The sequence below is a fragment of the Trachurus japonicus genome, chromosome 9, assembly GCF_045865225.1.
Source record: "Trachurus japonicus isolate A0001 chromosome 9, Traja_1.0".
NCBI classification, from domain to species: domain Eukaryota; kingdom Metazoa; phylum Chordata; class Actinopteri; order Carangiformes; family Carangidae; genus Trachurus; species Trachurus japonicus.
In genome coordinates this window covers 22,759,202-22,774,625 of record NC_140915.1, presented here as the reverse complement: position 1 = coordinate 22,774,625, position 15,424 = coordinate 22,759,202, and the positions used below count along the sequence as shown (strand labels likewise).

The window sequence follows — 15,424 nt, the reverse complement described above, 5'->3', positions numbered from 1 at the left end:
ACGTTTTAGTAAAGTTTCGTATCAGTCAGCAGTGGAAATGGCCTGTGTTTGCCAGCCTTTCCAGCAGAAAACAGTCCACAGAGAGAAACAGAAAAAATGAGAGCGAAAGAGAGAGAGAGAGAGAGAGAGAGAGGGAGAGAGAGAGGGAGAGAGAGAGACATATGCGGGTGGCCTGAGAGATCAGTGTCGGCCTGAGGGCATGGTTGGGTACTTCCTCCCCTTTGTGCTTTCCTCATATGTCACTCAGATACGTTCAGACATACAGAAGGAGAGACAGTCATACATGAAGCGGACAGATGGGAAATGAGAACGAGAGAGGGAAGAGAGGGAGAGGCAAAGGAAAAAATTAAAAAATGACAGAGAAACAAAAATGCCAACAGTTTGGCCAGACTCGCAAGTCTTTGGGTGTATCATTGTTAACCCTGGGGCATTATTTGGCACTACTCGCCACCATGTCCTCCTCCTCATATGTCACTCTGCCAGGGGGTCCCCTGCCCATCTCTCCAGGGGCCCTCCTGTAACTGTGCTAATGCCAAAAATAACCTCCACTAATGGAGGGGAGGCGGAGGGGACGGATCAATAGGAGTTATCAATGACATTGTTAGCTTCCTGAAAGCTAACTTATTGTTTGTATCCTGTGCGTCCCGACTGCCCTGAGCTATTTTTGCCCAGATCATTTGCACTGTTAACAACAGAAATGGCAGAGATACTTTCAGATTCATGTTGCGGTTTATCTGTGAAAAAAATAGATTATATTTCAATTTAGGCCCATAAAGCTTTTCTGACTGATGTTATTTAGCTTTTCATAAATTTAAATCAGACATGAAGTGGGTAGTAAATGTTCATGTTCATTTTATAGAAACAAACCAGATCTGACTGGACTTATCCCCCAAAGGCTCAAACTATTTAAGTTTCATTTGTTTACTTGGGTGAAGCTTAAGCTCTACATTATCAGGCTACTGAATGTCAATTTCAGCCACATTTGTGCATATAAAAACTTACAAAACCAGGCCGCGGTTTTTGTTGAAAGAATAAGAGCAGGTCAGAATCAGACTTTCAGAGAGCGGTCACACTGTAATCTGACCGTGTTTATGAATACAAGACAGTCCAAAATAGAGATGTTCATTAAAAATTCATGCAGGACACACAGAGGGGTGACGAATTAAAAGAGAAACCAATTAAGTGTCTTAGTAAGGTGTTGCCCCACCATCACCACCAGAAAACGGTGGAAGAAGTATTCACAACCTTAACCTAAGTACAAGTACTAAAAACAACAATGTAAAAATACTTTATAAAAGCTCTGCAAGAATAAAAACATACACCGATCAGGCATAATATTATGACCACTGACAGTGACAGGTGAAGTGAATAACAAGCCTAAGGATTTGCTGAAAAAGTTAATGCTGGTTGTGACAGAAAGGTGTCAGAATACACAATGCTCTGCAGTTTGTGTATTGTTTGTGTATTCGGCTGCAAAAGGGGGACCAACACGATATCAGGCAGGCGATCAGAATGCTATGCCTGATTGGTGTAAATATTAGAAGAAAAACTAGAGTTGCATCTAAAGTGCTGGTTTGGTGATATATTGATAGATATACAATGTCATTAGATCATTAAAGCTGATGGATCAGTGTGCAAGCAGCATGTTTCTGTTGGAGCTACAGTTTTATCACAAGGACCAGATAAATCTGTGGGGTCATCAGATGGTTAATGTGAGAGAAGAGAAGAAACCAGAAAAGATGAAGAAAGAAAACAAAACAAATCTGTTTCAGAGTGACTTTTATCCTAATGTCTGATTTTGTTGAGATACTAGTACTGGATTATTGGTTTCACGGTTTTTGCACCAGTGAATTCTGAAATGTGCATTCATCTTTGTAATGATGCGTTTATGCACTGCAAGTCTAGTCTACTATAAAATCCCTCTCAGTCTGACTGCTGGCAGACAGTTCCTACTGACCAAGTCTGATCACGTCCTCTATTGACACCCTCAGTCACCTGAGGAAGAGTTGATCTTCTGTTTGTCTTTACATATTGTCTGAATGCACAAGCATCAAGCTCATCCCAACCCTATTTACCAGTGTCTTTCCCACACATCTGAATGCAGATGCCACTGTTTCCACTGAAACAGCAGCCAGCTGAGCAGTCTTTGTGACTGCAGCCTCTGTCATCTGTGTCCCAACAATGGACCCTCTTTCAAACTCACTTAGATCTTTTCCTTTGGCCATCTAGATACAAAATGATAATCAGCTGGGCCTGTTCAGCGTTCATGCCACAGAGTGGATCTGTATTCATTATGTTTTTTCCACTCATTTCTCATTTACTCAAGTGTTTAGCACCCATCAGTTTGTCGTAAAGAAAGAAAAAATTAAGTGTCAGTTATGTACTGACATTTCTACTCTGAGGCTCTGTAAAGACTACAGTACATTAACCAAGTTCATAAAAGGTTTGTGTTCTGTGGAAATGTGCTTTCTGGTGAGTTTGACATTACACTGATGCACCGGGATAGGTTTAAAAATATTTTGTTGTTTGTGGACACTATTCCTCAATATGGGAATATTGAACCAATCATTGTTCCTTAGTTTATCACAATCAAATATGTAAAAAAAAATAAAAGCTCAAAATGCTGTTATCATTGCTGAGCAGATTTCCGTAAATCCAGAGACAATTCTTTCCTCATCAACTGATAAATGATGATTCAGAGAAAAGGAAATGAAATCTGCTGTGTGACAGCAGGTCATCGGTGCTATAGGACAGAGTGCAGATGGTCTTTACTTCATTTTACTGTGATACGTGCAGCAAATTTTCTCTACTCAGCATCTTTGAGACTCAATGATGTCATCTGTGAGTTCAATCACACAAATGCTCCTTCGCAGTAAGATATGTCTCAGCTTCCATGTCCTGTGCAGTGACCTTGCTACATGTACAAGCAAATGTCTCAGATGACAGTAACCAGCCTATAAAATGACATGACCTGTCATGTTGCGCGCACACACACACACACACATGCAAACACACTCAGTGCGTGACACATTTCTCGCTCACATCTCTCATCTAGCGGCTAATCTATGTATCATATGAATTAAATCCCCACAGCTCAGAGATACAGTCAGCCTGTTAAGTGTCTGTGGCCTTTCAATAACACCCTGCAGAAACCAAACTGCACTTTTAATCTCTCTATTAAAGCAGTATTCTGGGTGTGTAGGCATGCAGTCATGTGATTTGTTTGTTCATGTGTAAGATATTGTCTGGGTTTTTTTGCACAACAGTGCGTCTTGGGAAATTATGATATACAAGCTAGGCAGAGCCCTGCAGAAATGCAGAGCAGTACGCATAGTTTACCCACAGTGGCCAGTAGAAATTCACATACCAATGGCTATATATTACAATTTACACAGCGGCGGCTCTCAGGGCATGAACTCTGTTCTTTTTACATTGATTCTCAAAGGTTTTGACAAAAACTTTCGCCCACACCTCCTCTGAGATCTGACAAAACACTAAAGCACACTTGTCTTGTGCACGACCACGACATGCAAAACTATGCACATACATTACAAACACATGTGAATGGAAAGTTTTCTGTTAAGGGAATCATTTGGATTTTTCCTCCAGGTGTGTCAGTGCTGCTGCAGCTTATAAATGTCTTCTGCAGCTTCTTACTCAATGTGTGTGTGTGTGTGTGTGTGTGTGTGTGTGTGTGTGTGTGTGTGTGTGTGTGTGTGTGTGTGTGTGTCCTCACCACAGTTAGGGAGTGTCAGTCTGGACAGCAGCTTGCGTCCTTGCCCATCCTCAACGCAGCGCAGCTCCTGAGTGTCTGCTTCCTCCCCCAACAACAGTTTGATCCACATGTTCTCACAGGAGCAGTGCAGAGGGTTCCCTGTCAGGATCCTGGACACACACACACACAAAGGTTTGAGAAAAGTAGGCAACTGAGTTTAAACTACACATGTAAGTGAAATTATTTGAGATTTTTTAAAACTGGTTAATTTGGGGCGTTTGGGTGTTTAGCTCAGTTGGTAGAGCACCCGCCCCATGTGTTGAGGCTATAGTCCTCACTGCAGGCGACCCTGGTTCGAATCCCGCGTCGAGCGGCCCTGTCCTGCGTGTCATTCCCCCACTCTCTGCCTCCCATTTCCTGTCTCTCTCTCAACTGTCCTGTCCATTGAAGGCAAAAAAAGCCCCCAAAATATCTAAAAAACAAACTAGTTTATTTGCTTCCGTTCCCACAGCTCGATAAGAAGATTGATACCACTCTCACACTCTGATGTCTGTCTGTTAAATAGAATAGAATAAAAACATTAGAGTTACAAGACATGAACACCGACCTAATCTATCTCTGTCCATCTGCTCCGCACTGATTTGTCTGTACTTTTTAACTCCTGTATTTAAAGCAGAAGTAAGCGATCCGGTCGTTTTGGCTAACTTCGTTAGTTAGCAGCCCCCGCCCTCGTCATGGATCTATTGGTCCTCTTCCCTATACGTCACCACATTCACGCGCATCCCTTGGCTGCACACACAGCCCTTCATGCCATTCTCTCTCCTCATTGGATAAAGGTTGTAGGATACAAGGAAGTATACAAGAAGTTTTCTCCTCGGCTTACAGCAGAGCAGAGTGACTGACAGACCCGTGTTTCGGACCAAACACTCTATGTAAGTGATTGCCGTCGGAAGATAACTATTTAAGACTTATATTAACACAAATATTCCGCTTACTTCTGCTTTAAAAAAAAAAAAAAAACTAGTTTATTTGCTTCCATTCCCAGAGCTGGATAAGAAGATTGATACCACTCACACTCTGATGTCTGTCTGTTAAATAGAGAGCGACAAGCCAGCAGTTGTAGCACAGCATTAAGACTGAGTGGGTGAGTGGTGGTGGGGTGGGGGTAAGTGCTAGCTTCTCTCAAAATCTGCCTACCAGCATTTCTGAAGCCCACTAATTAAGATGTTATATCTCGTTCATTTAATCCAAACAAAAACCAAGGTATAAAAATAATGAGGAGTTCCATGTGTCGGTCCAGCACATAACACCCCCCTAAACAACAATGTGAACATTGCACAACTTTAAAAAAGCCCTGGCACATACGACTGGCATTGATTCTCTTCGCCTAACTCTTAACAAGAGAGCAAGTAGGGGTATTCCTTTAAGTTGCAGTTTTTCAACTGGTTAAATACCTAGCATGAAAAATACACCAGTTATGTAGGCCTACTAAGCAACTGGGAAATGTTACATTTCTGTCTGTATTACTGTATGGGAGACTGAGTAAAGCATATGTTTAGGGAACATGTTTCCCTTTATTTATAAATGTCATAGCCAATGACGCTGAGCCCTGGTGCTTTATTATCACCTCAGATAATCTCTTCATTATGTTGCCTTAATCTAAATTTAATAATTTTCTGCCTGCTTGAAAACGCCAGATTGCCAGAAGCTCGCAGCTTCACATCATCATCAGATCAAAAACCTACAGGTGACATCACATATGCTATATCCCATAAGGTCTATTTTTTTTTTTTTTTTTTTTGAGTGTGATGATAACCAGAGAGAGCTGGGAACTGATAAACAGAAAGACAGAGATGGACAGACTGATAATGATAACTGCACTGAACTCACAGATAAGAGATGTTGAGGTGTTTGAATATCCTCCAGGACAGTGATGACAGGTTGTTATCTTTCAGATTCCTGGAAATTAAATCGAACATCAGGGAATGAGATTGCATTTGTAATACCATGACAAAATATTAACTTGATGTCACAGCAACTAGCAGTATATTTCAACATGCATCCTACCCTAACCCTACCCATTAAAAGTTTTCCTCTCTAAGGATTGTGACAATTAGCCTTAAGTGGTACATCTGATCAGTGTAATAAGCGTCACACTTTAATTATATTTACAAGGTCCCTACGTTTGACAGTCAATTACAAATGCTGTTCACTTTGAACCTGAACTTGCCTTCATTTTCCATCAATCTCACAGTCATTTATTTCTTGTTACTCTAGAATCTATAGTATTACATACTGTAGGCTACTGCAATTTTGCAGTCTTTAACCCAAAATCTAAAACATGAATAAAATGTCAATAGATACAGTAAATTGTAATCGAGTCACTTAAAGTGATAGCTAATGGCTGGACAGCGGTCCCCTTCACAGAAAGCTAATATACTGTCTATTATAGCATGAGATGAGTGTTTACTTACAGGTACTGTAACTTGATGTTGTTTTGAAAGGCCAGCTTTGATACATATGTTAGCCTGCTGCTGGTCACCGTTCTGATAAGAAAAACAGCATCATTAACATCTTCATGAACAAAAGCAGTAGGATATACAGTACACCAGTAAAAGGACATATCATACCATATCAAACCAGGAAATATCATAATCTGTCAATATTAATAAAGCATAAGTATTACAAAAATTCCAACTAAGGATGAGCACATAGGATTTGTTACAATTGTGGCTTAAATGTAGCATCTTAATGCCAACATCAGAGGACAATGGCAACATTATATGAGTTTAATGTCCTCACAAGTAAAGCAACATATGTTGACAATCAGGTGACAAAGCCCCCTAGCAGCCACAGTAAATATGAATTCATGCAATGTTACGATACAGCAACAAAAACCATGTATGGAGGAGGTCGCTGTGACCATATGGGTCAACAAAACATCTCATCTTTCAAGTTTGCGAGCACCATTTTAAACCAGCAGTCAGTGCTGTTTTTGTTTTGTTTTTTTAACCATGATTGTTTGCTAACCCTGACAAATTAGTTGTCCTCCCTAACCGCCATAAAATGAATTTGTGACAGTTTTGAAAAGGCACGAACAAGAGATGATATCCTTGGAGCAACAGATGAGAAAATACTTCTACAAGGGTATGAACACACTACATATTTCATCAAGAACTTGATGCATATGTGTATAGGCAGTCCAAAACCTTTAGATATGCAGCTTTTCATGACACATGATGAATAAAAAACTTCTCATGTAAGCAGATGGAAATCATTTCACTGGTTTAACTAGTGGAAACAGTTATGTTGCCTCCCGTGAATATACATGGTGGTCGTTTGGGGTCGTAACAACCAGTATTACTGCAGATCTTTTTTTCTATCAATCCTATATAACTATTTACACGCTCATCATATTTATATAGCATAACTGTAATCTCAATAGATGTACAACAACATCTTAAATGCCAGGTGTACAGCTGTACATCACCCACTCACAGCACTGTTAAAACTAGCTGCTCACAAAGTCTGTGCCTTTCATCAGCTGAGGTGAGGCTGTAAGATATTATCATTATCTGATATGAAATTATGTTCTGTGACTGACTGATGTCTGAAATGACTTGAACCGAGCAGGGATTTTCATTTCACAATGTCAAATGATTACTATAAAAATATGAATTTAGTTAAATAAAACTAATATTGCACAGATTGCCACATATAAAACCACAGTAAAAATCACAATCAAAACCACAGTTATATCATATACACCTGCAGTGCATAGCATGTGTTGTATTACTAATGGAAATTAGCAGATTATTGTGTTATTAAAAGAAAGTGCTACTTCCCTTTTCTAGATTCAGAAACAAAATGAAACAGAGAAGCATAGCAAAATGCAGCAACTACAAACACTCTGGGAAACAGTGATAAACACTGAGGGGGTTTAAAGCAACACAAACAATACATTGCCTTAAGAAAGAGGATGATGTGGAATTATTGGTGAGAGAGTAAATCAATATGTCTCATATAGTGGACAATAACAAGCTGCGTAAGAAATACTGTTGAAGTGTTATCAAAATGTGGTGAAACTGCTCTTCCACCAGCTATAAACTGTATCTTCTCATAGTGATCATTATGTACAGCCCAATATTAACAGGTGGTTTACAGAACTGCCATATAATTTTCCAAGATGAGACTGTGTGTAATTAGGACAATAACAATTTATAACTCATTAGTGTTTTTCTTGTAAATATAAGCCATAAGAGACTCACAGGTTCCTGAGATTCTTGTAGTAGTGCAGGTCTTTGTCGTTGATGGAGGAGAAGCTGCTCTGGTTGGCGATGTAGCTGTCAGGAGAAACAAGTGTGTGTCAGCGGGCTCATTTGTTAACGGAGGGAAGCTTAAACAGAAACATCTCAATAAGACAAAGGAACATAATAAGCCTCTATAATTAGAGTTCAAAATTAAAAAATGAACTCCTGCTGGACTGCAGCTAACATATGGTACTCAGGAGGAGCTGGTGTATTTTTATTTATTTTATTTTTTTTTAAAGTGGAGAAACAGGCACAGCTTTTCCTCTTCTCCTCGGCTGCGCTTGAGCTGGGCACTTGACCTGACAGTGTTTAAAGGCCAACAGGAGAGACGACTGTTGGCAACTCCCTCTTGTGATGGGCGTCTAACTGTGCGAACAGGTTCAGAAAAACAGTACACGTACTTTTGAAATATCACAGCTCTGGGATCAGATGTCTGAGAACATCAAGGGGTAAACAAAACCTCCAGAGTGAACCGGGAACAACCTCTCCTTCAGAAGGAACACAAAACTGTCGTAGCAGAGCTCTTTGTCCTGCACAAGCACTGTGTCTTCCCGTTGCATGAATTGTTCGACAAAACCACAAGGTCATTAAATAATGTCTTTTATGTGGTGGCATACTAATAATTTCTTGCTTTCAAATATCATTACAAAGTTTTATATTTAGTCAAGTCAAGTCAACATTTATTTATATGGCACATTTGATGTGACAAGCACAGACTCAATGTGCTTAACAATAAATGTTAGCACCATACAGGAGAAAGGCAAACACCAGACAGGCAGACATTAAAAAAGGAAAACTGATTAGGATACTCAAGAAAAGAATCCGATAAGAAGGTCAGAGGAAAATTAGAAACAGTAACACGCTTGCGCAAAAAGATAAGACTGCTTTTAAAAGACGATACAGCGAGAAACCTGAGTTGTAGTGGTAGGTTTTTCCAGATACAGATTAAGTCACCGAATTTATACCAGAAGTCAACAAATTGACAAGGGGTTGAAAGGACAACATCTAACCATTAGAGCTATTTCACGAGGGTTGTCTGATGGCAACATCCCAATTACTCAAATCCGGTCGGGGACCGTTGTTGCATATCACCTCTCCTCTTTCTCCCTCCATTTCCTGTCAGCTCGCTGCCTTCACTATCAAACAAATGCAAAAAGCCCAAAAGGAAAGCTTTGTAAAAATGTGAAATATATCTGCCAGTCAATAATCAAAGAAGCTGACCCAGCATGTCAGTATTTTTCACTGCTTTACACACAAAGGAACCTATACTCTTTGAAAAGCAGCATCCTCGACCTTCTCCAAATTACCTCATGAAATTGACAAACATCTAAAACTCAATAACAACCAAATGTTTTGAAGGTAACAGCCTTATTTGTAATCTACAAGAAATTGCCAATTACACTGTACATGAGCGACACAGACAGAAGAGGCAGTGTTTCCAGCTCCAATAAGACTGCTGAATAATAAGCACAAAGAGCATGCAGATAGATCCATCTCTGGTTTGTCATTAGCTGTGATTAACCCGTCACTGCATGTTAGTCTGAGGGCACAGGGGTGAGTTCAGCTTATACACCCACATTTGTCCATTATCTTAATGCCAGTGGGCAATTAATCAATATTGTGACACAGACATAGACGTTTTCTGTATATTTAGGTTAAATGTCATCTTTGCTATCTTTATGAAATGCTGCATTAGCCTACCTATAAAACAACGTCTTGTTTTTCTTGTGTTAAATTGAAAAGGAGCCAACACCCACAGAACATTGAAGTTGTCAGTCAAAAATATTGTCATTCAACTTCTCAAATCTAGAGGAGGCAATTTTCTTACCAGATGGGGGATAAATCTGATTTGTTTGACTTGGCTTTTACACTTGTGTGAGACATCAACACGAAGTAAAGGAGCATTAACACCCATTTAGTTATTCACACTGACACTGGATGTCCATTATATTCTGTCAAAATGTGTGGTTTCAGTGCAGATGTCACAAAATGAGGGTGTGTAATCAATTACCACAGACTTGAGTTATGCAAAGATCTCCTAAATATCTGTATTTCTTTTCTATTCTTTTTTTTGGCAAGGTCGTTTGGAAGCAGAAGTCGCACGGTCATCAGTAATTTGTCTGTTTACATGAGCCAAGCACTCAGTGAATGCTTTTCACCAGTCTGCTGGCTCATTTAAACAGCTTCCAAGGTTTCTCCAAGGCCGCCGATAAAGATTGTTTATCTCCGACAAAAGTCATTATCAACAAGGCCGTTTATCTTTGCCAACAATGATATTGCAGCAGTTAAATAGGCTATCGCAGTCTCCGGTTTAAATGTTCACAGATACAAACGCTTAGACGCGTTTCCATCAATTTCTTGGCCAAAATGCTGTTTTATGACATGACAGTGAGAAGCTGGAAGGGAGGAGAGGGGGTTTGTCTGAGGAGGTGGGGGGGCAGATGTACAGTACAAATACACTACACATTTTGTGTCATCTTGAATGGAAATCACTGTCTAGTCTTCAAGTCTCGCACCTACAATGTTGACACTTGCTGCAAAAAAAAAAAAAAAAAAAGATCTCTGTTTTTATGTCTTCAGCATCGATCTTTTCTGCGCGTCTTCGGTTAATCTAAATACACTAATATAAGCCATCTTGGGAAGTGTCTGTGCTAATATTTGGACAGCGGTGTTTGGTGAGCGCGTGTCTCCGTCCGCGAGCACACGCGCGCACGCGGTCGCACACAGACTGTTTTATATGTCTTTGTCGGAATTAAAGTCTATTAAACTGCCTTTATTTTTAAATGGGCTGTTTCCACGCTGCCGATGAAAGACTGATGTGCCCCATGATGTGAATGAGTCTGTTATGCAATGTAGGTTACACATGATGCGTGTCTGAGCCAAACCCGTGCTGAATAAATGAATGTGACTTAGCCCATATTTAATGTCTGAACTAGAAGCTACACTGTGGTGGATTCGCTTTCATTCTGCGAGAGAGAAAAGATTTGCGTTGAAAACAACAGGACCCGGTTCTGGCTCTTTCTTTGCGGACCGTGTCTGCCAGCTCCAGACACAACTGGCAGAGGAGGGGTGAGGGAAGACATCCCTTTATTTGTAAAGTGTTGAAAATGCAGCCACCTTGAAAAAAGCGGGACAGGCTTACATGTGGATATTTTAGGGCCACATATGAATCCGACATCTCCCCCTGTGTGAATCTGATGCTTAAGAGACACTCACATTTCGGTGATGTTCTCCATCTCCGCCTCGCTCTGCAGGACGGGAAAGGCATTAATACCCCCCTCCGGATCCACGCAGGAGATCCTGGTGCTGCTGCAGGAACAAGACCGTGGACATGCCTCCGCGGACAGCCAAGGATCTCCCGAGCCCGCTGTCACCCCGAGTGCCACGACCCACCACCACCACAGGGACCGCCACGACCCAGACCCTCTCCTCGGCGAAGAGAGAGCCCCGCTCCCGGGTCTTAAGGCGCTCATCTCGGGTGCCAACTTCAGCTGTAAGGCTCGCCGAACAGCACCACGGCCCGGCCCAGGTTGGCTGGGATCAGCCCCGGTTTAGCCAATCAAGGAGAGAGAGGGGGGAAATAAAGCAAAAATCCGATGCTGAGGTGGAAACAGGCGGCACAGCTAGAAAACCATCACCGTCCGTGACAACGATGACAGACAAGGCAGCGAGAAAGGTGTGAAAAAACTAAACAAAACAGGAGTGCGTGTCGTCCCGTTCCCGTGCGTTTCCTCCAGAAACCCCCGTCAGTCAGTCAGCCAGTCAGTCAGTCAAAATCACACTGCCACACTGACGGGTGTGTGCCAGGGAGGATCTCTCTCTCTCTCCCTGTCTTTGCCTCTCTCTATCTCTATCTCTCTCCCTCTTTCTTTCTCTCTCTGACTTTGCCTCTCTCTCTCTCTCTCTCTCTCTGACTTTGCCTCTCTCTCACTCTCTCTCTCTCTGGCCGATGATGCCTCCTTTACACAATGTTCTGCTGTGTGTGTCTGTGTGTGTGCGTGTGTGTCCGGTGGTGGTTGGTCTGGTCGGGTGGGTGGAGGATAGGACAGAGAATAAATGACAGTCAGGACGGGAGAGCCGGTGCGATGAGCAGGGGGTGAAGAGAAGATGAGGAGAGAGGAGGAAGAGGAAGAGGACGGGTACCAAGGCAGATCGTGTATAACGTGATACCTCATTGATCCCCCTTAGGGAGACGCTCTGAGAGGTCTGGGGGAAGGGTCAGGTGCAGAGCAGGAGGCGTTTCTTGCTCCAGGGCACATGTTACTTTCCATGGATGAATTTGTATTTTGTTTTTTCTATTTAAAAAAAAAAAAAATTATTATCTTTGGGTGGGGGGCACAGTCTGTGACAGGCTTTAACGGCCTTGCCTTGAGTTGTGAACAAGGTGTGAGTGTCCTTGTCTCAAAGAGAGGGAGAGAGAGAGCGAGAGAGAAGGGGGGGTAGAGAGGTGGGAAAGACTCTGTTAAAGAGGTGATTTAATTTATCCGGTTGCTGGCTTCAGATTATGTGCCTAAATGAGATATAAGGGGCTATCAATTTGCAGGCTCTAATTGTCATAATCATTCCCATCATCACCGTCCTTGTCATTATAATCATCATCATCATCTGGGTGTTACACTTTGGCGTTTCAGAGGTAGACCTGTATACAGTTAATCAGTGAAAAACAAAGCTGTCTGACAGTGGTTAGGAAGTCACTTAAGTGTCACATTATATTGGGGAATAGGGAAGAAAAAAAAAACATTTGTGCACATCAAAATTAGTCAGCCATTTCCCATTTAACAGTGTTGATCCTACAGGTCTTTTTCACTGTCAGCTGCCCTGTTTACAGTGGCTGCCTCCAGTGTAAACAAGATATGGATGTAATGTCTAAAGCGGCACATGAAAGAGAGTGAGAGAGACAGAGGGAGCAATCACCAATCATCAAGTCTTTAGTTGGCTTGTACTAGACCACGCGTCATCTTATTAAATCATTAGACCATATTTCATTCTTCACATGGGGCTCCCAGCCAAAACCAGACCTGAATCAATAGGCTGTCATCTTAGAGTGGAGGCTATATACGGCTGTATGCCAGTCAGTCGCTCTGCTGCTTCCTACTGCTGGATGCATTTCTGACACAAAAGTTGTTCTGTCTTTTATGCTGTACAGCCATGGGGAAGTAGAGCTACCGTACTTCTCCTTAGTTTTTCACGAGGTATGTATGTGAGAGTCAGACAGTGACAGCATCTGCCTGTGAGCAGCTACAACCCCAACACACCACAGCTGTGAGGAGCCCTCTCCTCTCCTCTCCTCTCCTCTCCTCTCCAATGTCCTGTCCCCCATGTGCAGCTCTAATATGACGTTTGCACTGACGCACAGGCAGCGCACTGAATAGAGGAGTGTAATTATGGAGCCCTGTCTGTGTCTGAACCAATCTGGCGGATGCCTGCTTCAGACACTGGGCTGTACACATTCTGCTCAGAATGGGTGTACCAATTAAAACAATGTCTCACAAACAGAATATTCCAATTACTCTACGCTCCTTTTGAAATCTGACAGAGGGCACAGCTTGTGTTAAAGGTCTCTGACATTTTAAACATGTAATCACCCTCTTGAACAACCTGTCATTCACAGACAAAGCATCAGGCGGGATATGTTTTATCCGAAACAGGGGGCATAATATAATATGTCAAGCATAATTAACTTCTTGCAAATTCATTCAATAATGTTTGATGTGTTTACTGCAGAACACCAGTTTCATAGTATTGACACTGTAAATACTAACAGTGAACAAAGTTCTCTGGTTGTTGACTGACTGACCTAGGTGTCAAAGTCCCTTTTCGGTTGCTATGCCATGTCTTGATAACTTTGCAGAGTAACGTCTGCACCTGCAAATATAAATTTGTGGCTTCTCGAAAGTCAGAGCTTTAAATACTTGCTCAAAATATATAAAAAAGGAACAGTGTAGTTTGCCTAAAGCGACTGCAGCATTTGTTTCTGGATGAGACACAATAAAATCTGGTCACAAACAAAATCCGAGATGTATAACAGTGACACTAAAAATGGATCCACTATAATTGAATTCAAAGGTATGAGCTCTGTTTTGCAGGGGAAAGCAATATTGATTCTGTAGGTCAGATGGCTGGTGTTTATTTTTTCATATGATGAATTTTGTCTCTGGCAGTGTGATGAGTGGTTCTATTTTGCAGATCACAATTTTGTATATCTATGGTCACCGTCACCGATGAGTGTTCATGGTTTTTTATTCTTTGATTAAACTTGGGTTGTTAAAAAATGATCACTGAAATTTTTCTTTTTCGAATTTTACATAATATATTCAATTAGTCCGTCTCACATTCCCAAACCCCAAAATATTTGGCAATTTTTGCATGATTAACTTATTTTTGATTATCTATTTCATAAAGACATCAGAACCTCCAGTTTCTGTATCATAACCACAGTTGCTGTCTAACAATCACCTATTGTTTTATCACGGGCATCTATCAATGCTTGGTCACCCATTGAAGTATCTCAGTCATCTGTTGTTGCATCAAGGTCACCGTATTGTATTGCCATCACCTATTCTTGCATCACAGGGACCTGTTGTTGAATTACAGTCAAACAATATTGCATTACAGTCATCTATTGCTGCATCACACTCACCTATTGTCTCTTGCATCACTGTCACTGTTGTTGCCTCGGACACCTGCTCTTTTCCAATTGTCACCTGCAAAGTCATCAGTAGTTGTTCAATCAAAGAAATCTGTCACTGCATCACAGTCATGTATTGTTTAATCACAGGACACAGGACTTTGCTGTAATCAGTTAAAGACTTCAGCGACACATAGGAGGATCTTTTAATGTTCTCTCTCCCAAAATGAAAGCTTTGTACTTGATCTCCCTCTTGCAGCTTTTTTTTTATGGGAGTCAACACTAGTTTTCTTTTTTTTTAGCTGTAAGCCCAGTACAGGTCAGGAGTTATGCCATTCACTGTGATATGTTTTTTTTATTCTTCATATTTTACTCTTTTTTTTACCTTTCTGGCCATTGTTTTTTTACAGTCTTGTCAAGTCTATGTCGACCACAGTTTTTTCAGTGATGGGTTACACGAACTACCTGCTGCTGCTGTAGCCTATGACACGTGGGTACTGAGCTGACTCGCACTACAGAAAGTTTATTTCTCTGTCTCACTTCACTGCTGTCTTTTTATGCTGTGCCTCTGCAATCAAACTCAGGCAACGTAAGGCAAAGTCAGCCATAGTCTTGCCAATGTTTTTCCTGCCAAAGTGTTAAATAAATCCTGTATTTAATTAATGTAACTAATCAGGTAGGTTCAAGCCCAATATTTATCAGCCCACTTTATGATTATTCATGTGATACTGTATCCACAACCACATAATCTAAATATGAATATGAATAGAC

General features: G+C 41.2%; 1 protein-coding gene across 1 annotated transcript in view; it reads right to left on the bottom strand.

Moving 5' to 3' along the window:
• Nucleotides 1-11,808, bottom strand: part of ntrk2a (neurotrophic tyrosine kinase, receptor, type 2a) — a 74,627-nt gene extending 62,819 nt beyond the window's left edge. The window contains exons 1-5 of the mRNA XM_085786601.1: nucleotides 11,242-11,808; nucleotides 7,984-8,058; nucleotides 6,190-6,261; nucleotides 5,606-5,674; nucleotides 3,737-3,885 (exon numbers count right to left, since the gene is read on the bottom strand). Of these exons, the coding sequence (XP_085642727.1) occupies nucleotides 3,737-3,885; nucleotides 5,606-5,674; nucleotides 6,190-6,261; nucleotides 7,984-8,058; nucleotides 11,242-11,498 (622 nt within the window). The 5' untranslated portion in view covers nucleotides 11,499-11,808. The remainder of the gene's footprint in view (nucleotides 1-3,736; nucleotides 3,886-5,605; nucleotides 5,675-6,189; nucleotides 6,262-7,983; nucleotides 8,059-11,241) is intronic.
• Nucleotides 11,809-15,424: the final 3,616 nt, after the last annotated feature.